Source organism: Carcharodon carcharias, chromosome 26 (assembly GCF_017639515.1).
Source record: "Carcharodon carcharias isolate sCarCar2 chromosome 26, sCarCar2.pri, whole genome shotgun sequence".
In the NCBI taxonomy this organism is placed as follows: Eukaryota; Metazoa; Chordata; class Chondrichthyes; order Lamniformes; family Lamnidae; genus Carcharodon; species Carcharodon carcharias.
Window position 1 is genome coordinate 20,819,246 of NC_054492.1, and position 25,104 is coordinate 20,844,349.

Below are 25,104 nucleotides of genomic sequence, written 5' to 3' on the forward strand. Positions count from 1 at the left end.
AGTCAATTACACTGGTATGAGGGCAGGCTGGCTAAGGTTGATTGAGTGAATAACCTAAAATGTATGGAGCTACATAAACAGTGGGGAACATTTAAAGAAATGATCCAAAATGTTCAAAACTACATTCCATTGAGAAACAAAAACTCAGCAAGAAAGATCAATCCATAGCTTACTAATGAGATTAAGGATAACATTAGATTAAAAGAAGATGCTTATAATGTTGCAAAGAATAGTAGCAAGTCTGAGAATTGAGAGTGTTTTAGTAGCAGGCCAACAAAAAGTTGATTAAAAAAGGAAAAAATAAAATATAAGGGTAAACTAGCCAGAAGTACAAAACCAGATTGGAAAAGCTTTTACAAGTAAATGGAAGGGAAAAGAGTAGCTGAAGTTGGTCATGTAGAAGCGGAGACAAGAGAAATTATCATGGTGAATGAGGAAATCGCAGAAATAATGATCAAATATTTTGCTTCTGTCTTCACTGTAGAAGGCACAAGTTATACCATAAATAGAAAGTAACCTTTGAGCTAATAAAAGTGAGGAGATGAAGATAATTACTATCAGCAGAGAAAAGCTACCAGAGAAACTTGACGGACTAAAATCTGACAATCCCTGGGACCTGATCACCTACATCCTAGGGTTCTAAAAAAGGTAGCTGCAGAGATAGTGGATGCACTGGCTATGATTTTCTAAAATTCCCTTGATTCTGGAACAGCCCCAGCAGGTTTGAAGTAATATTGTTATTCAAAAAAGGAGGGAGAGTGAAAACAGGGAACTACATGACAGTTAGCCTAACATCAGTCATCGAGAAAATGTTGGAATTTACTATTAAGGAAGTCTTAAGAATTCACCTAGAATATCAAAGTATAATTAGACAAAGTTAACATGGTTTTACTAAAGAGAAATCCTGGTTGACACATTTATTAGCATTTTTTGAGGGCGTAACTAGAAGGGTAGATAAAGGGGAACCAATCGATGTAGTAGACTTGTATTTCCAAAAGGCATTCAGTGAGATGCCACATAAAAGGTTATTACACAAAATAAGTTGGGGGTAATATATTAGCATGGATGGAGGATTGGTTAACAGATTGGAAGAAGAGAGTAGGGATAAATGGGGAATTTTCAGGTTGGCAGGCTGGTGGAGTGACACAAGGATCAGTGCTGAGGGCTGTTATTTACAATCTATATTAATGACTTAGACAAAGAGACAGAGGGTAATATATTTAAATCTGCTGACAATACAAAGCTGGGTGGGAATGCAAGCTGTGAGGAGGACACAAAGGGGGAATTTAATGGAGGCTTTAAAAGTCTCAGCCACCGGGTGTAGAGCCGGCGAGAGGCCTGCATTGCATCCTTTGGGGAAATTCGAGCCAATCAGGCAATTGACAGGCCATCGGCAGATCTCCAACAGGATCAAGGACCATGGGGCACAAAGTGTCACCCACTCGGGGCTGTAGGCCAATCAGAGGCTGTGGACCTTTCAATATCTGTTCCCTCTCTGTCACCATCTCTGTACCTGCACCCTTTCTGTACCCACGCCCTCTATCTGCACTGTCCCTGTATCCACAGCCTTTCTATAACCCCTTTCCCTATTAATCCCCACCCTCTCGATATTCTCACATTCTCTACCCGCAGCAGCCCTATATTCACTCTGTTTTTGATTCTGAATCAACTCCTTCAGTTTTTCTTTATTTGTTCGTATATAAGTTCCCAACAGTTCCGTTAAAAGTCTTTTTTTTTACGATGCTGCAGTTTCCCACAACTGTTCGGCAGGGTTCACGCTTTGATCAAAGGAATGACTTTATTTTTGGAGGAGTTGTTACTAATCCACGGCAGGTGTTATGTCTCCTGGGCGTGACCCGTCTCTCTGAGTGAACGGATCCCAAACCATATATAACAGCAAACGCAAGGCTTGTTAGAGCGGGTCTTTGGAGATCTGTGTTTAGAGGTAAGCGTGGATGTTTCTTTCTGCAATTGTAACTGTTTGTTTCTGTCAGGATTCCGGAGGAACGGTCCGGGATATCTACCGAGATGTTTGAGCTAAGTTTCTGTCCGGACCTCTGCCTAGAGGTGACCGGGAGCTCTGTTTTCAGATTCAGGGATTTGCCGCTTTGAGCGGGACGAGGCTTCAGTCTTCCTGAGATGCCTTCAGAGCTGAACTTTGTCCCAAGTGTGGAATGACAGAACTGTAACCCACCCGGGAATTATTATGACACTAGGAATGAAGTTCAGACCCGAAATGAAAGTTAAACCTTGAGCCACGTGAGGACTGAAGACAGAAAGTGCTGGAAAAACTCAGCAGCATCTGTGGAGAGAGAAACAGGGTTAACGTTTCAAGTCGATGACCTTTCACCAGAACTGGAAAAGGTTAAGAGATGTAACAGGTTTCAAACAAGTCCAGAGGCAGGGAAACAGGAAGTCTGTGTTTGAGTGGAAGTGAGGAGAGGGGATGGCATTTTAAGCAAAAGATGTCCGGAGAAGCTGGACAACAGGATTATTACCACCACGAGTTCCGTGACTACCATCTGCCTCTTGCCCCAATTTCTCCTGGCGTAGATTTAGAACCTTCGACCACAAGCTCTCTCTGCCTCCCTACCTGCTCCTTCACGGTGTCCTTGCCCTTCAGATTTTCGCACCCAACAGGCAGCCAGCCTGTCAATCTGTCACTTAGCCTGGCTGTTGGGCAGAAAACCTGAGGAAAATATTTAAGACATCCTGCAATTAAAACAAGTAGGATTTTCAGGAATCTGCACTTTAAGTTTTCCATCCTTAATCCTTGCCCCCCAGCTCCAAACATGTGGCCCCATGAATATTTGGCCTATTAACTGTTTCCCTCCCCACACACACGTCCCTGAGCTGCTGGGTGCTTACAGCATTTTCTGTTTTTATTTCAGATTTTATTCTTTTTTATCAGGAACTGCTCCTGAAGCAGCACTATCTGAAGATCCACAATCTACAAGATACATTTAATCTGCACCTATTGTAAGATCAGCATGAAAGAAATGGACTCAAACTGGACCACAATCCTTCTCCTCTTTGGGATGATTTGCGGTTTATCGCAAGGTCAGTATCAAGTTGTCACACAGACTTTAGTTTAGGAATGTGACAATTAAATATCTAAGTTCTTAAATTTCAGATAAAAGTATTATGATGTGATGTATTAACCAACCATTTTAAAAGCTTTCCTGTAATGTTGTAATATTTGCATTTCCAAAACTCCATAAACAGAAAATATACTTCCTGGTTTCCTCATGGTTCTCAATTGTTTTCCTTTCCTACCTGGACCTTCTGAGCTGGGAGATGATCAACAGCCAAATCCCACCCTTACAAAGATTCAACTTCAGGGTGCATGTCATTTTATTTTTAATTATTTTTTCATAAAAATTTATACTGAACCAATTTTTAAAATCTAATCTCTCTCTCACTGTCATGAAACATAGAAAATGTTTCGGCCCTCGCGCCTGCTCCACCATTCATTATGATCAAGACTGATCATCCAACTCAATAGCCTGCTCCCACTTTCTCCCCATATTCTTTGATCCCTTTCACCCCAAGAGCTATATCTAACTTCTTTTGAAAACATACAATGTTTTGCCCTCAACTACTTTCTGTGGTAGCGAATTCCACGGCTCACCACTCTCTGGGTGAAGAAATTTCTCCTCACCTCAGTCCTAAATGGCCTACCCCGTATCCTTAGATAGTGACCCCTGGTTCTGGGCTCCCCCACCATCGGGAACATCCTTCCTGCATCTCCCCTGTCTCATCCTGTTAGAATTTTATAGGTGCCTATGAGGTCACGATATTCCAAGTGTGGTCTCACCAAGGCCCTGTATAGTTGCTGTGTGCATGCGTGTGTGAGAGTGAATTGGATTAAAGCCAGCTGCTCTAGAAGCTTTGATGTATAGAAAGAAGTAGGTTTGAAATGGTAATTAGGTAAACGTGGAGAAGTTTAGAAACATAGGTGTCAAGAGGGCAATTTGCATTTTTAAATAAATCATTCAAAAGAATGGGTGAAACCTTGCACCTAACAAGAAGACACCAAGCAATATATTTATTTTTTCAGCTTACCAATAAAATTATTGGAATCAAAATATGTTATTGTGAGAAGAGGTAAAATTAAAAACCTAATAATACAATGGAAAATTTACATTCAAAGAGAAAGATATGTATAAAGGAGATTGTGTGTGAGGCGGAGGCATTTTAAGATCCATCAAGTGTGAGAAGCCTCCAGCCTGTAAACCACAAGTCTGTCTGCAAGGACCCAGAGCTGCAAAAAACTCATTTTGAATGTGATTGTCCAGGGTGTGCTCTGCCAGGCGTCTCTTTAAATCTGAGTTGCCTTAACAGGGGTGTAACCGGGAGTCAGATTAATTAGGGGATTTTTGTAATTATGATAGTAATTTTGTAGACATATGTATGTGCTTACAATTTTTCTTGTTTTAATAAATGTTTAATTTAGTTTTATAAATAAACCTCTTGTGATTCAGTGGTCTTATTACTACTAGATTCAAAGCCTACATCTCAAAATATACAGAATTGCAAAAATGATTTATGACAGTTGTTTCAAGTTTCCCTCTGGGATTTGAGCAACTCAGCCTTTGCCATCAGCTGTGTCATAATACTCATGGGCAACAAAGATTGCCGCACAGTTTTAAACAAAACGTACCATAATAACTAGAATGAGAAATGGGTTGCAGCTTTGTGTAAAGGTTCTAGAAGCACTGTCTGACTTCCCTAACTGTTCAGAACCTATGTAAGAAATTCAAACTGAAAATAAATTCAGGGCTCAGTTTACTGTTGCTACTATTTTCATACCTTCACTCCCAGGTGTGTGAAATACAGAACTGTAAAGACATAGAAAATTTACTGTACAGAAAGAGGCCATTCAGCCCATTATGTCTGTGCCGGCTGAAAAAGAGTTATCCAGCTTAATACCATATTAGGATGTTAGGTGTGTAGTCCTGTAGGTCATGGCACTTCAGGTGCATAGCAAAGTAATTTTTTTAAAATAAGGTGAGAGTGTCTGCCTTTCCCACCCTTTCAGGCAGAGTGTTCCAGAACCCCCCCCCCCCCCAACATTCTGGGAGTAAAAACCTTCTCCTCAACTTCCCTCCCACCACTTTCAATCTATTCTCCCTGGTTATTTACCTCCCTGTTACTAGAAACCGGTCTTTCCAATCCACTCTGTCGAGGTCCTTCATAATTTTATAGCCTTCAGTTATATCTCCCCTCAGATCCTCTGTTTCAAGGAGAACAACCCCAGCCTATCCAATCTTTCCTGTAATGAGATGACCAGAACTGAGGGCAAAGAGCAACAAACTTGCATTAATAAAGCCCCTTTTAGTGCCTCAGGAAAGGGGATCGCACACACCAAAAAACTGGCAATCATACTCCTTTTCAAAATCTCAGGAATTTCACATAAATTTATTCACTGTTCCCAGCAATCATTAGTGGGAATCTGCAGGGAATGGGTGAGGAGGGAAGTGTAGACAGCCGGTGATACAGCCTGTGTGGAGAGAGGGCGAGTTTAGGAACCAGGCTGGGGAAAGGGTTTTTTTTTTTGGGGGGGTGGTCGGGTAGGGGGAGGTGGTGCTGGTGGTGGGGGGGTGGTGGGGGGGCTATATTGCTTTATTTAACCGAAATCTGTCCAAACTTCATAACCCCTTCCTTTTGCATTCTTGCTTGGGTGAATTGTTAATTTATAGAGTAATGCGTGAACTTGTTCTCTTGTAACTAAATGAATTTAATCTCAGTGAGAACATTGACAGGATATGGCTTTGAGATTTCCAACCTCTTCATAACAGCCGAAATCTTCATTTTCTCCACGATATGTTTCTGTAGAACTGACTGATTTCTAAATTTTCCCCCAAAAGTATCTGTTCCATCGATTAGAAATGGCCTATAATTTATCAGTAAGGAATACAACTCTTTGGCAGATGTTTGTTTCCCATGAGATGCAGTAAGAATGTCCGAGCCCCCCTCCTAAATACCATTACAGTTTGTTGGAGCTGCTTTTCCACACATCCTTCCGCTTGTAAACACTCAGTTCTGGGAATGTAACTAGCATTTTGAGATTGTGCATCACAGTAAATGTGATTTGCCTTTAACATAACTGTGTTGGCTTTCCTTAAGTGAATGTTAATTTTGTCCCAGATTATCATATTTAAAATATCTCCCACCACTGAGATTAAACTAACTGGCCTGTAGTTGCTATTTTGAATATGATAGCATTTGCAATTCTCAAGTCCTCTGGGACAACCCCTGCATCTAGGGAAGACTGAAAAATTATGGGCAGTGCCCGGGCAATTCCACTCTCTCCCCTCAGTATCCTTGGGTACATCTTCAGGAGCTTTAAGTACTGCCTCCTTTTCAATTTTAAACCCATCTATGGGTCTGAATTACCCCCTCTTTTAACATGGTCAGAGTAACATCTTCTTCCTTGGTAAAGACAGATGAAAAGTATTCATTTAATGCCTCATGTCCCTAATTGGCCCAAGTCCTTTTAATATTTACATGTGAATAGAAGACTTTGTGATTCCCTTTTATGTCCAATTTCTTTTCATACTCCTGTATAGTCAGCTTGGTTTTCAATTGTATTTTTAACCTGTCATAAGCAACTTTTTCTGCTTTATCTTAATTTCCATCTCCTTCATCATCCAGGGAGTTCTGGATTTGTTTGCCTTTCGAGGGAATATATTTTTTAATTAGTTTGTGGGCATACTGGCTAGGTCAGCACTTATTGCCCATCCCTAATTGCCCTTGTTCAGAGGGCATTCTTAAGAGTCAAGGGGCCTGGAGTCACATGAGGACAGTAGATTTCCTTCCCTATTAGTGAACCAGATGGGTTTTTATGACAATCATTAAGGTCATCATTAGGCTGTTAAGTACAGATATTTATTGAATTCAAATTCCAACATCTGATATGGTAGGATTTGAACCCAGGTCCCCAGAGCATTACCTTGGATCTCTAGATTACCAGTCCTGTGACAATACCACCATGCCATTGCCTCCCCTCTTGACTGTGCTTGAATCATCTCTTCTTTGAAGGTAGCCCATTGTTCAGCCATTGTTTTTCCCACCAACTTTTGACTCCAATTTATTCAGTCCATGTCCGTTTTTATACATTGAAGTTGGCTTTCTCCCAGCTAATTATTCTTACACTGGATTATTCTTTGTCTTTTTCTGTAGCCAACTTAAACCTTATGATACAATGATCACTGTCCCCTAAATGTTCTCCTACTGATACTTGACCCATTTGGCCCACCTCATCCCTGAGAAACAGGTCTAGCAGTGCCTTCTTTCTCGATAGACTGGAAACATACTGTTTACAATATTTTCCTGAACACACTCTAGGAATTCTTGCTCCCCTTTACACTACTACTATCCCAGTCTATATTTGGATAATTAAAGCGCTGCATTATAACTACTCTATAATTCTTGCACCTCTGTGATTCCCTTACAAATTTGTTAAGCTACATCCACTAGTTGGTGGCCTATAGACTACACCAAATAATGTATTCGCACACTTTGTTCCTTAGCTCTAGCCAAATAGATTCTGTCCTTGATCCTTCTGGGACATCCTCTTTCTCTAGCACTGCAGTGCTCTCTTTAATCAATACTGCCACCCTCCCTCCCTTCTCTTCTTTTCCTACCTTTGAAAAAAGAGATATGCCAAAGCTTTTCATCTTGCACTCATCAGGACACTCGGCAAGAATTACCAAAATAAGGGGAAAACAACAATTTATACTGTATGTGAAGAGAATGCTGATTGGTAGAGGCATTGCCATGGAGAGTGATGGTGACTGAAAGTTAACTGCAAAATATTGTTGAAATTTAAAACAGGCAGCTTGACCCTGACTAGTTAAGGCATTGCCCTGAGGAATAAGTCAGCAAATGGTTGTCACTTATTTTGTTTAGCTGAAACAGGTGCAATGTGCTTACAGAAAGAAGAGGGCCCTGTTTATTAATACATGTAGCTTCCAGTACATGCAAATTTGCCACACTGCGAGCTTGACTGATAGTCTTAAATTGTTAGTGTAATTCTTAACACACTGAGGGTTATTTAGCAAATGTTGTCCAATCACAGAATCATATCTAATGTTGGACACTGTTTTGAGTTTTGCAAGCACGAGCTAATTGGGTACAGTCTGTACCCTGCCCGTTGAAAACTGCAGCTGGAACATGCTGTTTGATATGACCCGCCAGCCTATAGGATGTATGGCCTACATACCTAACATCACACTGGCACTGAAATTCATATGCCACATTACTCATTTATGTGATAGCCAGAACATCTTTTTGGCTTGAAGGCAGCACCCTGTTAGTGTCGAAAACCACTTGTGTTGCTACTGCATAACAGCAGCGTGAAACAGGTAAGTTAAGAACAGGTAAGCTATCTATTGAATTCTTCCAAGCATGTATTAAACCCAAAGTTGTGCCAGTTTTCATTTCCAAACATATTGATAATGTTAAAGTGAGACACATTTCCATGGTCGGTGCATTCTCCATGGCAATGCCTCTACCAATCAGAGTCCACTTGCCAACTAATCAACTCTCTCCACATGTGGTATAAATTGTTGTGTAGTCCACCTAAAAGAACCTTGCTTGGACATTGATTCTGGACTCATGCGAAGCCATCATTCTTATTTTTATCGTGGTATTTTCCCTGAACCCCTTTCTTTCCCTTATCCTTCTTTTAATGCATGAATGCAAAAGGGGCAGATGTAGCAAAACCGCTTTCCAGCTTTTGTGTGTGTGTGTGTAAAATAAGCTACCCCACTTATTTTACCTTATCTTGAGTTTGCTGCGGAGTTAGTAATAGAGGATTGGATCCCTCCAAAACATGTGGAAAACATGTCATCACTCATAAAAGGGAAATCAAAAACCAAAAATGTTTTCTGTTTACGGACGGGTAGTGAGAGGAGAAATCTGGGCTTTTTAAATTAATCCCCCTCCTGTCTGTAACACCCACCACCACTTCTCTAGGGCAGCTAAGATGGGCAATAAATGGCAACTTTGCCTGTGATGCCCATATCCCAAGAATTAATTTTTAAAACATTGTGTTTGCACCTAAAATGACACAGCAAAGAATAAGAATCTTATTGTCTTTCTAATTCATTAATGTGTTTTTTTTTTCTTGTTGTTCACTCATATATTTATCTAGAGTTTTCTGATCTCTAGGTCCTTGACAGTCTGTGCATGAGACTAATTCCAGGGAATCAATCCATTCTCTGTTGCTATAGCAATAATTCTTCTCTTTTTTCAGGTCATTGGGAATGGACATCTTGGTTTAATATTGATCATCCTGGTGGGAATGGAGACTATGAGCAGCTTGATGCAATCCAACGTTATTACAAGGAACGAATATGTCCAAGACCATCTGCTATTGAAGCCCGCACCGTACATGGAGTTCCTGCCACACTCACTGGAGAGGCAGTGCACCTCAGTCCTCACCTTGGCTTCTGGTGTCTCAACAAGGAGCAAATTTCAGGGAAACGCTGTTCAAATTATGCTGTCCGATTCAGATGTCCCAAACGTAAGCAGTACACTCAAGTTAGGCAGAAAATTACTTAGCAATCTAGTTGAACAGATGGTTTGTATTGGATTTGAGAGGATGGTAGCATAATAGTAAGATTACTGGGCGAGTAATCCCGAGACCAAGGCTAATGCTTTGGGGACATAAATTCAAATCCCACCATGGCAGCTGGAGAAATTTAAATTCCATTAATTAATAAATCTAGAATAAAAAGTTTGATTCCTATTGATGATCATGAAGCTACTGGATTGTGATTTAAAAACCCATTTGTGGGTAATTAATGTCTTTCACCTCATAGTGAAGGTGGCCATAAATAGCAGTGATCATGATATTATTGAATTTCACATTCACAGAGAGAGGAGTGGTTCTAAGACTAGTGTTTTAAACTTAAACAAATGTAATTATGAGGGCATAAAGACAGTGCTCTCCAGTGGGTACTGGGGAATTAGGTTATGGAATAGATCAGTAGATATTTAAGGAGATATTTCAGAATACTCAGAAAAGATATATTTCAGAGAGAAAGAAACACTCTAAATGAAGATCACATCACCCTTGGCTAACTAAAGAACTTTAAAGGTAATATCAAAGTGAAAGAAGCACGTATATTTCTGCATAGAGGCGTGGCAAGTCAGAAGATTGGACAGAATATAAAGAACAACAAGGAATGACTAAAAGACTAGTAAGAAGGGAGAAATTAGAGTACAAGAAAAAGCCAGCTAGAAATATAAAAACAGATAGTAAGAGCTGCTACAGATATTTTAAAAGGAAAACGGTAAGTAAAGTGAATACTGATCCTCTTTAGAGTGAGAAGGTGGAATTAGTAATGGAAAATAAGGAAATAGTGGATGAATTGATCAGATATTTGCAGCTGTCTTCACTGTAGAGAATACAAATAACAACCAAGAAGTAATTGTGAAAGTGGGGGAGGAACTTAAGACAAGTACAATCACCAGGGAAACTGGACTGAGAAAATTATTAAATGAAAAGCTGACAAGTCCCCAGGTCCTGATGGACTTCATGCTAGAGTTTCAAAAGAAGTGGCTGCTGAAATGATAGATGTATTGGTTTTAATTTTCCAAAATTCCTTAGGTTCTGGAAAGGCCCCAGCAGATTGGAAAATAGTGAATGTGATTCCTCTATTCAAGAAAGGAAGGAAGCAGGAAACTACAGGCCAGTTAGCTTAACATCTATTGCAGGAAAATTATTACAATTAATTTTTTTATTCATTCACGGGATCTGGGCTTCGCTGGTTGGGCCACCACTTGTTGCACATCCCTAGTTGCTCTTGAGAAAGTGGTGGTGAGCTGCCTTCTTGAACCAATGCAGTCCATGTGGTATAGGTACACCCACAGTGCTGATAGGGAGGGAGTTCCAGGATTTTGACCCAGTGACATTGAAGGAACGGTGATATATTTCCAAGTCAAGATGGTGAGTGACTTGGAGGGGAACTTCCAGGTGGTGGTGTTCCCATCTATCTGCTGTCCTTGTCCTTCTAGATGGTAGTGGTCATGGGTTTGAAGGTGCTGTCTAAGGACCCTTGGTGGATTCCTGCAGTGTGTCTTGGAGATGGTATACACTGCTGCTACTGTGTATCAGTGGTGGAGGGAGTGAATGTTTGTGGATGTGGTGCCAATCAAGTGGTCTGCTTTGGCCTGGATGGTGTCGAGTGTTGTTGGAGCTGCACTCATCCAGGCAAGAAGTGAATATTCCATCATACTCCTGACCCATGCCTTGTAGATGGGGACTGGCTTTGGGGAGTCAGGAGGTGAGTTATTCATCATATGATTCTTAGCCTCTGACCTGCTCTCGTAGCCACAGTATTTATATGGCTGGTCCAGTTCAGTTTCTGGTCAATGGTAACCCCAGGATGTTGATAGTGGGGATTCAGTGATGGTAATGTCATTGAACATCAAGGGTCGATGGTTAGGTTCTCTCTTGTTGGAGATGGTCATTGCCTGACACTTGTGTGGCCCGAATGTTACTTGCCACTTGTCAGCCCAAGCCTGGATATTTTCCAAGTCTTCCTGCATTTGGACATGGACAGCTTCTGTGTCTGAGGAGTCGTGAATGGTGCTGAACATTGTGCAAACATCCCCACTTCTGACCTTATAATGGAAGGAAGGTCATTGATGAAGCAGCTGAAGATGGTTGGGCCCAGGACACTATCCTGAGGAACTCCTGCAGTGATGCCTGGAGCTGAGATGACTGACCTCCTTTGTGCTAGGTATGATTCCAACCAGCAGAGAGTTTTCCCCCTGATTCCAATTTTCCTAGGGCTCCTTGATGCCACAGTCAGTCAAATGCTGCCTTGATGTCAAGGGCAGTCACTCTCACCTCACCTCGGGAGCTCAGTTCTTTTGTCCATGTTTGAACCAAGGCTGCAATGAGGTCAGGAGTTGAGTGGCCCTGGCAGGACCCAAACTGGGCATCAGTGAGCAGGTTATTGCTAACCAAGTGCTGCTTTATAGCACTGTTGATGACCCCTTCCATTACTTTACTGATGATGGAGAGTAGACTGATGGAGCGTTAATTGGTCACATTGGACTTGTCCTGCTTTTTGTGTACAGGACATACCTGGGCAATTTTCCACATAGCTGGGTAGATGCCAGTATTGTAGCTGCACTGGAACAGCTTGGCTAAGTTCTGGAGCACTATTGCTGGAATGTTGTCAGGGCCCATAGCCTTTGCAGTATCCAGTGCCTTCAGCCGTTTCTTGATATCACGCGGAATGAATCGAATTAGCTGAAGACTGGCATCTGTGATGCTGGGGACCTCCGGAGGAGGCCGAGATAGATCATCCACTCGGCACTTCTGAAGATTGTGGTAAATGCTTCAGCCTTTATCTTTTGCACTGATATGCTGGGCTCCTCCATCATCAGGGCCTCCTCCTCCATTGAGTTGTTTAATCGTCCACCATCATTCATGACGGGAAAGCAGGACCACAGAGCTTAGATCTGATCAGCTGGTTGTGGGATCAATTAACTCTATCACTTGCTGCTTATGCTGTTTGGCACACAAGTAGTCCTGTGTTATAGTTTCACCAGGTTGACATCTCATTTTTAGGTATGCCTCCTGCTCCTGGCATACCCTCCTGCACTCCTCATTGAGCCAGGGGTTGATCCCCTGGCTTAATGGTAATGGCAGAGTAGGGGATATGCTGGGTCATGAGGTTACAGATTGTGGTTGAGTACAATCCTGCTGCTGCTGATTGGCCACAGTGCCTCATGGATGCCCAGTCTTGAGTTGCTAGATCTGTTCGAAATCTATTCCATTTAGCACAGCAGTAGTGCCACACAACACAGTGGAGGGTATCCTCAATGTGAAGGCGGGATTTCATCTCCACAAGGACTGTTCGGTGGTCACGCCTGCTGATACGGACAGATGCATCTGCTGCAGGTGGGTTGGTGAGGATGAGGTCAAGTATGTTTTTCCCTCTTGTTGGTTCCCTCACCACCTGCAGACCTAGCAGCTATGTCATTTAGGACTCCTCCAGTAGTGGCGCTGCCAAGCCATTCTTGGTGATGGACATTGAAGTCCCCACCCAGAGTACATTAATGGGGTCGATTCTGAGGACTTCCAGGGCAACTCCATCCCAACTGTATATCATTGTGATGCCACCTCTGCTGGACATACGCAGGGATGGTGTTGATGTCTGGGACGTTATCTGTAAGATATGATTCCATGAGGATGACTATTGCCACTGAATTCAAATTCCACCATCTGCCATAGCAGGTTTCGAACCCAGGTTCCCAGAGCATTACCCTGGGTCTTTAAATTATTCATCCAATAATAATACTGCCACACCATTGCCTCCCACTTGAGAGGGAGGGTATTGCTGGAATCTATTATTAAGGAGGTTAGTGGGGCACTGAGAAAATTTCAGTGCGATCAGGCAGATTTGATATGGTTTTGTGAAAGGAAAATCATGTTTGACTAATTTATTGGAGTTCTTTGAGAAGTAACAAGAAATGTAGATAAAGGGGAACCTGTGGAAGTGGTATACTTACATTTCCAGAAGGCATTTGACAAGGTGCCACATCAAAGGTTACTATGCAAAAGCAGAGCTCATGGTGTAGGGATAACATATTAGTATAGAGGGAGAATTGGTTAGCTAACAGGAAGCAGAAAGTAGTGATAAGTGGGTCCTTTATGGGTTGGCAAGATGTAACTAGTGGAGTGCCACTGGGATCAGTGCTGGGGCCAAAACTATTTACAATTTATTTCAATGACTTGGATGAAGGGACTGAATTTTGATTGCTAAATTTGCTGATGACAGAAAGGAAGGTAAAAAAGTAAGTAGTGAAGAAGACATAAGGAGCAGAATTTTGCCCTAGTGGGCAGGATTGACATGGGTGGGCAGGAGCAGTTGGGAAGCCAACCACCGCCCACAATCGGGGCCGGACTGCAATTTCACACTGATGGGCCAATTAAGGCCTGCCCAGCGTGAAACACGTGCTTCAGTGCTGCCTGTGTCGAGGAGGTCTAGCACACAGGAAAAGCACCCTGAGGCACAGAGCTACCTCAGGGAGATGATGATAGACATATAAAAAAATGTTAAAGCGTTAAAAAGCATGTCCCCTCATGTGACAGAAAAATGTTAGAAATTAGGGTGAAATTTAATGATGGATGGAAACCTCATCCTGCCTGTCGATGAGGTTTTGCAAAAAATACAAAGGTCGCTTGGTCTTTCTGCCTGCCTGCCTACCATAAGGTTGGATGGAGAGTGCAAAATGTAATTCAATTGCATTGTTAATGACCTTAATAGGCCTTTTAATTGTCAGCGGGCGCACTGCTAACTCCCGTATGTGCCCAACTGATGAGCTAAAAATTCGGGCCGCGGAGTCTGCAGAGGGTCATGGGTTTAGTGAGTTGGAAAGAAATTGGCAGATGGAGTAAATGTGGGAAATGTGAACTTGTCCACTTTGGCTGGAAGGATGGAAAAGCAGCAAACTATCTAAGTGGGGAGAGATTACAGAACTTTGAGATACAGAGGGATCTGGGTGTCCTGGTACATAAATCAGGAAAAGTTAGTATGCAGATACAGTAAGTGATTAGGAAGGCAAATGGAATGTTGTTGTTTATTGTAAGGGGAATGAAATGTAAAAGTAGGGATGTTTTACTGCAGCTGTACAGGGCCTTGGTGAGACCACATATGAAGCACTGTGTACAGTTTTGAACTCCTTATTTAAGAAAGGATATAAAAGCATTAAAATCAGTTCAGAGAAGGTTCACTTGACTGATACCTGGGATGTCGGGGGGTTATCTTGTGAAGAAAGGATTTTCAGGCTGGGCCTGTGTCCACTGGAGTTTAGAAGAGTGAAAGGTGATCTTATTGAAATATACAAGATCCTGAGGGGACTTGACAGGGTGGATGCTGAAAGGATGTTTCCCCTTGTGGGAGACTAGAGCTAGGGAACACAATTTTAAAAATAAAAGGTCTCCCATTTAAAATGGGAGATGAGATGACATTTTTTGTTTCAGAAGGTTGTGAATCTTTGGAAATCTTTTCCCCAGACAGCAGTGCAGGCAGAGTCAATGAGTATTTTTAAGGCAGAGGTAGATAGGTTCTTGACTAACAAGGGAGCCAAAGGTTATCGGGGTAGGCAGAAGGTGGAGTTGAGGCCACAATAAGATCAGCCACGATCTTATTGAATGATGGAGAAAGCTCAAGGGGCCGAATGGCCAACTCTTGTTCCTAAGTCATATGTTCATAAATCTGCCTTCTCTACCCGATCTGGCCTACGTATGATTTCAGATGCGCAGTAATGTTGTTGACTCTTCATTACACTCTGAAATGACCTAGCAAACAATTTAGTAGTATCAAACCACTACAGTAATAACAGCACTGTGGGTGTATCTACACTATATGGACTGCAGTGGCTCAAGAAGGCAGCTCACCACCACCTTTTCAATTAGAGATGGGCAATAAATGCTGGCCATGTCAGCAATGTTCACATGCCAAGTATAAATTTAAAAAATTATGAGTAGTTATGTCTTTAAACATAGAAACTAGGAGCAGGAGTAGGGCATTCAGCCCTCTGAGCCTGCTCCGCCATTCAATATGATCATGGCTGATCCTCTATCTCAACGCCATAATCCCCCTTTCTCTTCATAATCCCTTGATGCCCCTAATATCCAAAAATTTATCAATTTCTTTCTTGAATATACTCAGTGACCCGGCCTCCACAGCCTTCTGTGGTAGAGAATTCCACAGGTTGACCACCCTCTGAGTGTAGAAATTTTTCCTTATCTCAGTCCTAAATGGCCTGCCCCGTATCCTGAGACTGTGGCCCCTGGTTCTAGACTCCCCAACCAGGGGGAACATCCTCCCTGCAACCAGTCTGTCCAGCCCTGTTAGAATTTTATACATTTTAATCAGATCCCCTCTCATTCATCTAAACTCTAGTGAATACAGGCCCAGCCAAACCATTCTCTCCTCAAGCAAATATATCAAATAATTCATCTATTCTCAACATATGTGGCAATTTTTAACCCATGTGTCAGCCTGTCAGTCAGAAAAATCAACGTATTTCACTTTATTGAAAATTGTCAACGTGAACCAATCAGGTCAATATGGAAACCAAAACACTGCCGATGCTGCAAATCTAAAATGACAAACAGAAAACGTTGAAAATACTTAACAGGCCAGGCAGCATCTGTGGAGAGAGGAAAACAGAGTTAATGGCAGGGATATTAACAACAGCAGGTTATGTAGGTGGGGAGGGGAATGGGGGCTACAGTTTTGGATGGGAAATGCTGAACTCGGTATCTTTCTCCATGCTGTGGATTTTGTCCACCTCACATTTCCTGCCTAAATTAAGCCTGATTGACAGACTTAATTTCCAGTTGAGTGGAGAGCTCTTTGGAGCATTCCATAGGAGCAGGTAGACCCAATCCCAGGATGAGGGCTGGGGGATCCAATCACTGCTCCTGGGATGTCTTTGTCTGGGTAATCTGATGAGGAAGCTTGGAGGCCCTTGGTCCACAAGCAGTGCTGTAAAGGCATTTCAATTTTCCCTGAAGCTGGCTGGTTCTCTCAAGCCTGTCAAACCCAGTCAACCAGGATTAAACCTTTAAAACAAGTTAAAATAGAGGCTGCCAGACTGATTAAAATATTAAGTTCCCAGCACAATCTTTGCAGTGCCCATTTCTTATTCTGCCTCTGTTTAAAAATTTAACTAGGGTGGGTGGGGGGGGTGGTGACCATGTTGGGGGTCAGGTCAAGTTTGAGATTTAAAACATTTTGTATCTGATCAGACCCCAACCCACCTATTTTTGTAGGTTAACATTTAGCCCAACGGGCAGAATCTTCCAGTCAGTGTACTGGGATGGGCCCGACACGCCATCGCATAAAATGAGGCATGATGATGTCATCGCACGCCATCGTGATATTTCACTCGGGCGTGCGCACCCGCCAAAATGTCCACGGCCTATTAAGGCCATAAGGAGATTAATTAAAGTATTTAAGAACGCTGCCCATCCAACCTTAACGCTGAGCACTACTGGGCGTGCGTTACGCTGGGCGGATTTTAATTGGCCCACCCACGTAAAATGGCGGCGCGCAACCAATTGTGGGTGGCGATCTGCTGCGCGCTGGCTCCTGCCCAGCCTGCCCACCATAGGAACAATCCGGGCCAATGTTTCAGGTCAATGAATGTACAACTATGTATTATCAGACCCAAACTGATCAATTAGAAAGACAACTGAAGTCTCTTAAAATGAATTTTATGTCCATTTTTGATTGTGTACAAAACTTAAGGCAGAAAAATTTTAAGGAGAGCTGGTAGTTTTTGTTAACTGCAGTTTTTATGGTTTGTTTCCAGCAGATGTTAAACAAAGGAATCGCAAATGCAGCTTTTAAAATCTTTTAATCTTCCTCAAAAAAAATTTAATGAGGCATGTTCATCAGTTATTTTACATTTTTCAAGGCTAGGAGCAGTCTTTTTTATGAGATGTTGAATTTTTTTTATTCTGATTGCCTTAACTTGATTTAATGAGCATGCTATCGCTGCACTGGTGGAATTCGCCAGGTAAGGTAAAGGGGAAGATATTAATAGATAGATATAGGGCAGAGTTTTCCGTTCGCTGGGCGGGCATGCACCTGACCTGAACATGTGTAAAATGATGTGCTATGAAGTCGGGCGAGTTTCCTGACGTCATGGCACACTCGCACGATACTTCATTCGGCAGGCATGGGCGGGAGTCAGCAGCGTGTCCGCTGACAATTAAAAGACCCATTAGAGTAACTAAATTACATTTTTCACTGCCTGTCCAACCTTACGGTTGGCAGCAAGGTGAAAAGGACAAGCGGCGTTTGGACTTTTTAGGAAACCTCATTCATGGGCAGGATGAGGCTTCTGGCATTGAATAAAAATATTTAAATTTCATTCATAACATGACAGAGTCACATAAGGAGACATGTCTTATAACATTTCAAAATTCTTTACTTTTAATTTTTTAAATCTTCAGCCCCCTGAGGCAGCTCGGAGTTTTCATTGCGCACACTAGCGCATCCGCCAACTTCTGCACTCACCCTCCTCCCCCATCCCCCCCAAACCCCCACACAGTCTGCGCTAAGCTCTGCGGCGCATGGTTCACGCTGGGCGGGCCTTAATTGGCCTGCCAGTGTAAAATTGCAGTCAGCTTCCCAACTGCTCCCACTTGTCCCCACCAAGCCTGCCCGACAAGGACAAGATCCTGACCATAGGTATTAATGAAGGAGAGGTGCACAATCGTATCTATGAGAAAAGCTGCCGGTGGTGATTTGAGGAGATGAGGAGGGATCATTTGAAGTGGCGGGGGTGGAGGTGAGAGTTCCTCTGTCAGTAGGGAAGCTGCGTATCAGCTTGAATGTGGGGAGTAGAAATGGAGAACCTGCATAACTAGGGCATGGGGGTGGAGGGCAGGGTGGGGATGAGTTGTCAGCGGTGGAGGGGAGAGTCCCAAGTTCAGTTAGTGAGGAGGAAAAGTGTGGTTATGATTTGAGGGATAGGGGTTGGAGTGGCCACAAAATTCTACAGTCATTTCACTGGTATAACTTCAGCAAGAAATCACTGAAATTGCTTATGGGTATAAAATGGTTAATTTATAATATTCCTTCACGTGAGTCCCGATGTCTGCTGTAATCCTAATTTGTGCCCAGAGACAATACCGCAGTATCTATTTGTTACCTCAAGAACCTTGTACAAATTTAGCCCCCTGACTTCAGGAAGGATATATATCTTCCATAGATGGGGTGCAACAAAAGTTCACTAGATTGATTCCTGGGATGCTATGAGAAGAGATCAATAGAATAGGCCTAGATTCTTTAGGCGAATGGGAAGTGATTTCATTGAAACCTGTAAAATTGTTAGGGGGATTGACAGAGTTGATGCTTAGAGGCTGTTTTCCCTGGTGAGAGAGTCAGGGGCATAGTCTCAGGATAAAGCCTAAATAATTTAGGAATTATTGAATTATAGAAATTTATAGTACAGAAGGAAATTTGGCCCATTGTTCCTGTGCTGGCCAAGAAAGGACCATCTAGCCTGATCCCACTTTCCAGTTCTTGGTCCATAGCCATCTGTAGGATGCAACATTTCAGAAAAATGCCCAAGTATTTTTTGAATGCAGTGAGCGTTTCTGCCTTTACCACCATTTCAAAGAGTGGTTTCTAGATCCCCAGCACCATCTGGGTGAAAAATTTCTCCTCAACTCCCCTTTAATCCTTCTAAGAATTACTTTAAACCTATGACCACTTGGCTAAGGGAAATAGGTTCTTTTTATCCACTAGGCCTTTTATAATTTTATACGCCTCAATTAAATGCTCCAAAGAAAACAGGCGTTTGGAGAGGTTCAAGTTAATTAAGGAGAGCCACATGGATTTGTAAAATACAGATTGTGTTTGACTAATCTAATTGAATTTTTTGATGAAGTAACAGAGAAATTTGATGAAGGGAATATTGGGTGGAACCATCCCAGATTTGCACTAAGTGCAGTAGCGGGTGGGAAATAGAACATTTTACCTCCCAGCTGCAATGGCAGCTTTTCATGCCGTATCATCCCAATCCTGCCTCATTAATCATGCATTCCCAGGAAATGTGCCATTTTGATGGCGGGCTGGCTCTCATTCACCCATCACACCATCACCTCGCCACTTCCTCACGCCGGGTGCCATATTTAAAGTGCAGCTGCGCGCACGCCTCTCAGAGCTTCCAGCCCAGGACTGCAGCACAAAAGACATGGCCCTGAAAGGCAAGAAGACTGCAACCCCCCGAATCAGTGATGCATCCTTGAGTTGCCTTCTGGACACCGCTGGAGCCTGCCGTGATGTCCTCTACCCCCACTCTGGCTGCAGGAGGCTCAACAGTTTCACCACTCACTCCGGCTTGGGTGGCGGTGGTAGAGGTGGTCAATGCCAGTGATGCACAGAAGAGGTCAGCCATTCAGTGCAAAAAAACGGTTGAATGATCTCATCCTTGCTGCCAGGGTAAGGCAACCATCTTATCACTCTAAACTCACACACTGACAAGGCTTTCACACATTCACTGGCATTTCATTCACTGCCAGCTCAAGGGACATCACCACTCTCTCTCTCTCTCTCTCTCTCTCTCTCTCTCTCACACACAAACCCTCACATCTCCATCTGGCATCATCTCCTCTAGAGACTGCCTCCTCAGCGCTCACCATCTTGAGGCCACTTGCACAGATCAGCATGCACCCCCACACACACCTTGGATACCACATCCCCATCCCCAAGCAAGCCCTAGCCCCGCTGCCATTGAAAAGTCTTGCGGTTGGCCTCGTAAGTAAAGACCTGCCTATGAGCCCCCCTAAAAGTGATGTGGTGCTGCCTGCAAAGCCTGGCATTGACGACTGTGAGTGTTGCCCGAAGCAAGGTAGGCAGACAAACTTCAAAGTCCCAAGTGCACATCACTTATGTTCAGTTGTGAAACATGTTGGCATGAAATCAAGCAGCCATGCCCAGACAATTCAGTGCGGGGATATGATTCCGGCAATCTGGGCTTATAATAATATGTAGATGTATTACAACGAAGTTCCCAACATGCAGCGGCGAGAAACGCAGCCTACCATTGATGGCCAAACCGCCAGTTGCAAACATGTTTCACGATGGCATGAAAGCAATTTTTGGCCTTCTCGCCATGTTGTCTACTCACGCCACCAAGTACGCCTGCCACCAACAGGCATCAAAAATTCCATCAGTTGTTTATATACGTTTTAAGAAAGCGCTTGACAAAGTACCACATAAAAGGCTGGTCAACAAAACTGAAGCTTCATGGAATAGGAAGATCAGTGCCCAATTGGATAAAAAACAATTGGCTTAAGGACAGAAAACAGCAAGTGTTGGTAAATAGTTGTTTTTCAGGCTGGAGGATGGTAGACGGTGGTGTAGCCCAATGGTCAGTACTAGGACCACTGACTTTTTGCTCTATGCAAATGACTTGGATCTTGGAATAAGAGTAAAGTTTCAAAATTTGCTGTTGATACTGAACTTGGAGGAGTGGCAAACAGTAAGGATGATACCAATTGCCTGAAATGGGACATAAATAGGCTAACAGAATGGACAGACAAGTTAATACAGAAAAGTGTGAGATGTTGCATTTTGGCAGAAATGATAGGGAGAAGCAATATTGACACAATGGTACAGTTCTAAAGGATGTGGGTTTAATGCAGGAACAGAAGGACCTCGGAGTTCATGTACATCAATCTTTGAGGGTGGCAGGACAAACTGGGAGAGTGGTTAGCAAAGCAGATGGGATCTTGGGCTTCATAAATAGAGAAATTAGTTACAAAAGCAGGGAAATTATGCTGAACCTTTAAAAAGCTCTCTTTAGGCTACAGCGAGAGTATTGCATCCAATTCTGATCACCACATGTTGGGAAGGATGTACAGGGCCTTGAGAGGATTTTAATTACAAGGTTAGCTTGGAGAAGCTGGGGTTGTTGTTCTTGGAGGAAAAAAGATTAAGGGCAGATTTGATAGAGATGTATAAGATTATGATAGGTTTAGATAAGGTAGAAAGGGGAAAACTGTTGCCAGTGGCTGATGATACAAGGACTAGGGGACACAGATATGAGGTTTTGGGCAAGAGGTGTAAGGATTATGTGAGGAAGGACTTTTTTTACACAGTGATGACCTGAGACTCGCTGCCCATGAGGGTGGTGGAAGCACAAACAATCAATTCTGTGAAAAGGAAGTGGATGGATACTGGAAGGAAATAAACCTGCAGGTCTAAGGGGATAGAGCGAGGAATGGGTCTTACTTATTACTCCGTGGAGAACTGGCATAAACTTAATGGACCGACCAGCCTCTTTCTGCAAATTTCTATGTCATCCCTCATTACAGCTGCAATTGTTCTCTAACCAATATTGCTAACCCCTCCCACTTTTCCATCTCCTTCTCTATCCTGTTTGAAAACTGTGTCCAGGAATGTTGATCTGTGATTCAAGCCCTTTAAGCCATGTTTCAGCAATAGCTTTGATATCATATTTCCAATGCCTATCTATAACCTCCTTATTCACTGGACTCATAGGCTGGAGTTTTCCCATCCCACCTGCAGTTGGTTTTGTGGCGGGCGGGAGCGGAGAATCCAGCGGGAGGCAAAAAGTCGCAAATCCACCAGCTTAAAACAGGTTGCAATTCTCCCAACAGTGTGTTCATCGTGGGTCAGTCATCCTGCCAACTAGTGGCGCGAATACCATTTGCATTCATTAACATGTCATGAATGCTCATTAAAACAGCTGCTTGCCGGAATCTTGCCAAGCCTTCCAATCTTCCATCACACCAGCAGGAAATTACATCGACCTCAAACCCGTTTGATAAAGGAGTGGCGTGCCTCAGTTAACTGGTAACTTCAAGGTGAGTGGAACATACCTGCCATAGCGCTGTGCCGATCTTGTTGCGATGAATGCCACTCTGCCGGGGCTGTAGGGTTGAACTGCACCTTCTCTTTGCTTTCATGATCTTGAGGAACACCAGTGTGCTGTGGTACTCATGCAAGGCCTCCACTTTCAGAGATGAGCACTTCAACCGGGGATGGGCTGTGAGGTGAGGGGTAGGCCTGACCATCAGGAGGGGGGTAATGGGAGGGAAGGCAGTGAGAGAGAAGGGCAAACACAAGGGAGGCCTTTCTGGTGTTGCCCTCTGACCTCTTGTTGCCACCAGAGTGAGCAGGAGTCTTGCTTAGAAAGAAAGGAGGAAGACCACCTTGTGATGAAAGCCAATGGCTTCATTAGTGCTATCAAAGGGCTGCTCAGAACTCAGTGGCTTCACATCACAGTTGCTGCATCTCAAGAGTAACCCATAGGAATGTAGAATTTTGAAATGCAGGCAATAATGATGGACAACACATGTTCACCAGATGTGACACTCCTAATGGACCAAAGGGCATCCACGCATTGACCATGAGCAACTGATTGGTCATTAATACGTCACATCAGAGATTGGAGCACAGTGCTGGATTGGGTCAATCATCTCACTTAAACTTTGGCATCCCACGCAGGGCTCAAAATTTTACATTGGTGATGCCAACTTGGTCACCTCAATGTGTGAACTAGTGTCTCTGAGACAGGGCAGAATCAGCCACCATGCAACTGGGGCAGGAAAAGCCACGGACCCTAACAGTCTCCAAACATGTCATCCTCTGAGCTTTGCTTTCTTGCCCCTTAAATCATTAATGTCTTCAATGTTTCCTTTCAAAGAGAAGGCAAAAGCAGATATGGATCCTAATGTAATGGAGGAGGGAAAGGAGGGAAAGGCGACTCTGCACACAGCTCCAGCAGGAGGAACATGGTCAAGCGGAGCCACAGCATGAATGGGAGGGTCAGGAGGAGAGACCCAGACAATGGGGGAAACTCATCAGGCCTAGGGTTAATTGTCCAAGAGTCTCCTATTTACAAATGAGTGACAGGCAATGTCATGCACATCTGCGCTTGTCCCGAGCCCTGGTACATCACATATGCCACATTCTTCGTGAAGACCTGACACCATGTGGGGTTGGAGGGTATCCCCTGCCAGTGGCTTTGAACTGAGGAGACACACATACCACCAGATTATCAATGCTGATGAGCTGCCCTCACTCAACGGTGTTCTTTGAGGAAGAAGGGTTAGAAACGCTTACATCAGACATTTCCCATAAAGATGTAAACACATCTCCCTGACATCATACAAGGGTGTGGAGACTAGTTCAACTGAGGTTGACATCACAGGAATGTGAATGTCACAGTGCAACACTATCACTGAGCGGGAGGAAGGCTAAACCTCAAAATAAGAGGATTCCAAAGTGCAAAATCACAATGTCTTCAATTGACAATACATTTTATAGTTATATGAATGTTCCTAACAAAAGTGCAATTTATTTACATGTCTAGCACACCCATGACCCGAAAGTGACATCAATTTTTCTTAACTTTCCTAACTCTAGTACTACACCTGGGGACAGCCCTGACATCTGCAGCAGAGGTGGAGGCAGCTGCTGACCACTACGTCCTGATGTCTGTGATGACCTTAGTGGATACCATCTGCTAGCCGGAGGCCTGGAGGGTCCCGGCCTTTTGAGAGTCACCTACTGAGGGGCAGAAGCTCCCTCGGTAGCCTGAGAAGCTGGAGTGGATGGGGTCACTGGCAGAGGGGGCTGTGAGCGGCTGCACATCCTTGGAGTGTCCTAAGAAGTGGTCCCCGGGGTGTCCGACTGAGGCTCATCCTCCCTGCAGGTGCCCGAGGACCCCGCCCTGATTCCTGCCAGAGATGGTGCACCTGGAGGGAGGTCAAGGTGCCTCACCCCAGGTCACCTACATCCTGATGGTGCCCACCAGGGTGTGTGGCCATGGAGTGCAGGGCCGAGCGCAAATCCGGCAAAACCTGCTGCACCAAGGTCCCCATGGTGGTCGCCAGTCTTCCCATTGTGACCCTCAAGGTGCTCATGTGTGGAACCATGACATGAGACAGAACACGGACAGGCTCCTCCATCTAGTCTGCTGCATAATGCACTGGCTCAACATGTTCTGCTGCCTGTCATTGCATCTCCAGCATAGATTTGGCAGCTGCTTCCAGAGGCTCATCATCTGACTCGGACTAAGTGGGTGTATGGTCTCCAGCATCCCACCGAGGGCCGGAGACCTGGGTTGTCCCTGCCTCCAACTGCTGCAGGGGCGTGTCAGCGACGTGTTCCCCAGAAAGTGAGCCCGAGCCTAATCTCTATCTGTGCCCCACCGACTTGTCTGTCTCGGAGCTGGCGGAGGGTGCGTGTGAACGCCGGGATGGTTCTTCTGGAGCTTCCTCTTCAGATGAAATCTGGGGGTTGCACGGGTGGTGCTGGACTGGCTTTGGGGCCTCGATCTGCTGGTGCCTAGAAAATAGAAAATAAAGTTTCAGCTAATGAGCATGAGCTAGATAAGACTCACAGTGAGTCATGTGCTATGTCAGGATTTGATGAAGTGATGGAGCTGTGATCCATACTGGGTTGGTGAGATCTCCCCTCCCCCACAGCAGTGATCCCTGTCCTTCCCAGCCAGCTCGGCAGCAACCTCCTCAAACTCAGTGAGGATGATGATGTCGCCCATCTTTCCCCAGGGCCT

The 25,104-nt window shown here is 43.8% G+C and overlaps 1 protein-coding gene across 3 annotated transcripts in view; it reads left to right on the forward strand.

Moving 5' to 3' along the window:
* Positions 1-1,866: 1,866 nt before the first annotated feature.
* LOC121269774 (cartilage intermediate layer protein 1-like) overlaps positions 1,867-25,104 on the forward strand; it is a 62,349-nt gene continuing 39,111 nt past the window's right edge. For 2 of the 3 annotated variants that reach the window (XM_041174681.1, XM_041174683.1), the window contains exons 1-3: positions 1,867-1,945; positions 2,912-3,060; positions 9,263-9,532. In XM_041174681.1, the coding sequence (XP_041030615.1) occupies positions 2,991-3,060; positions 9,263-9,532 (340 nt within the window). In that variant the 5' untranslated portion in view covers positions 1,867-1,945; positions 2,912-2,990. Of the gene's footprint in view, positions 1,946-2,891; positions 3,061-9,262; positions 9,533-25,104 lie in introns of all 3 variants that reach the window. The other variant, XM_041174682.1, reaches the window with a different exon arrangement.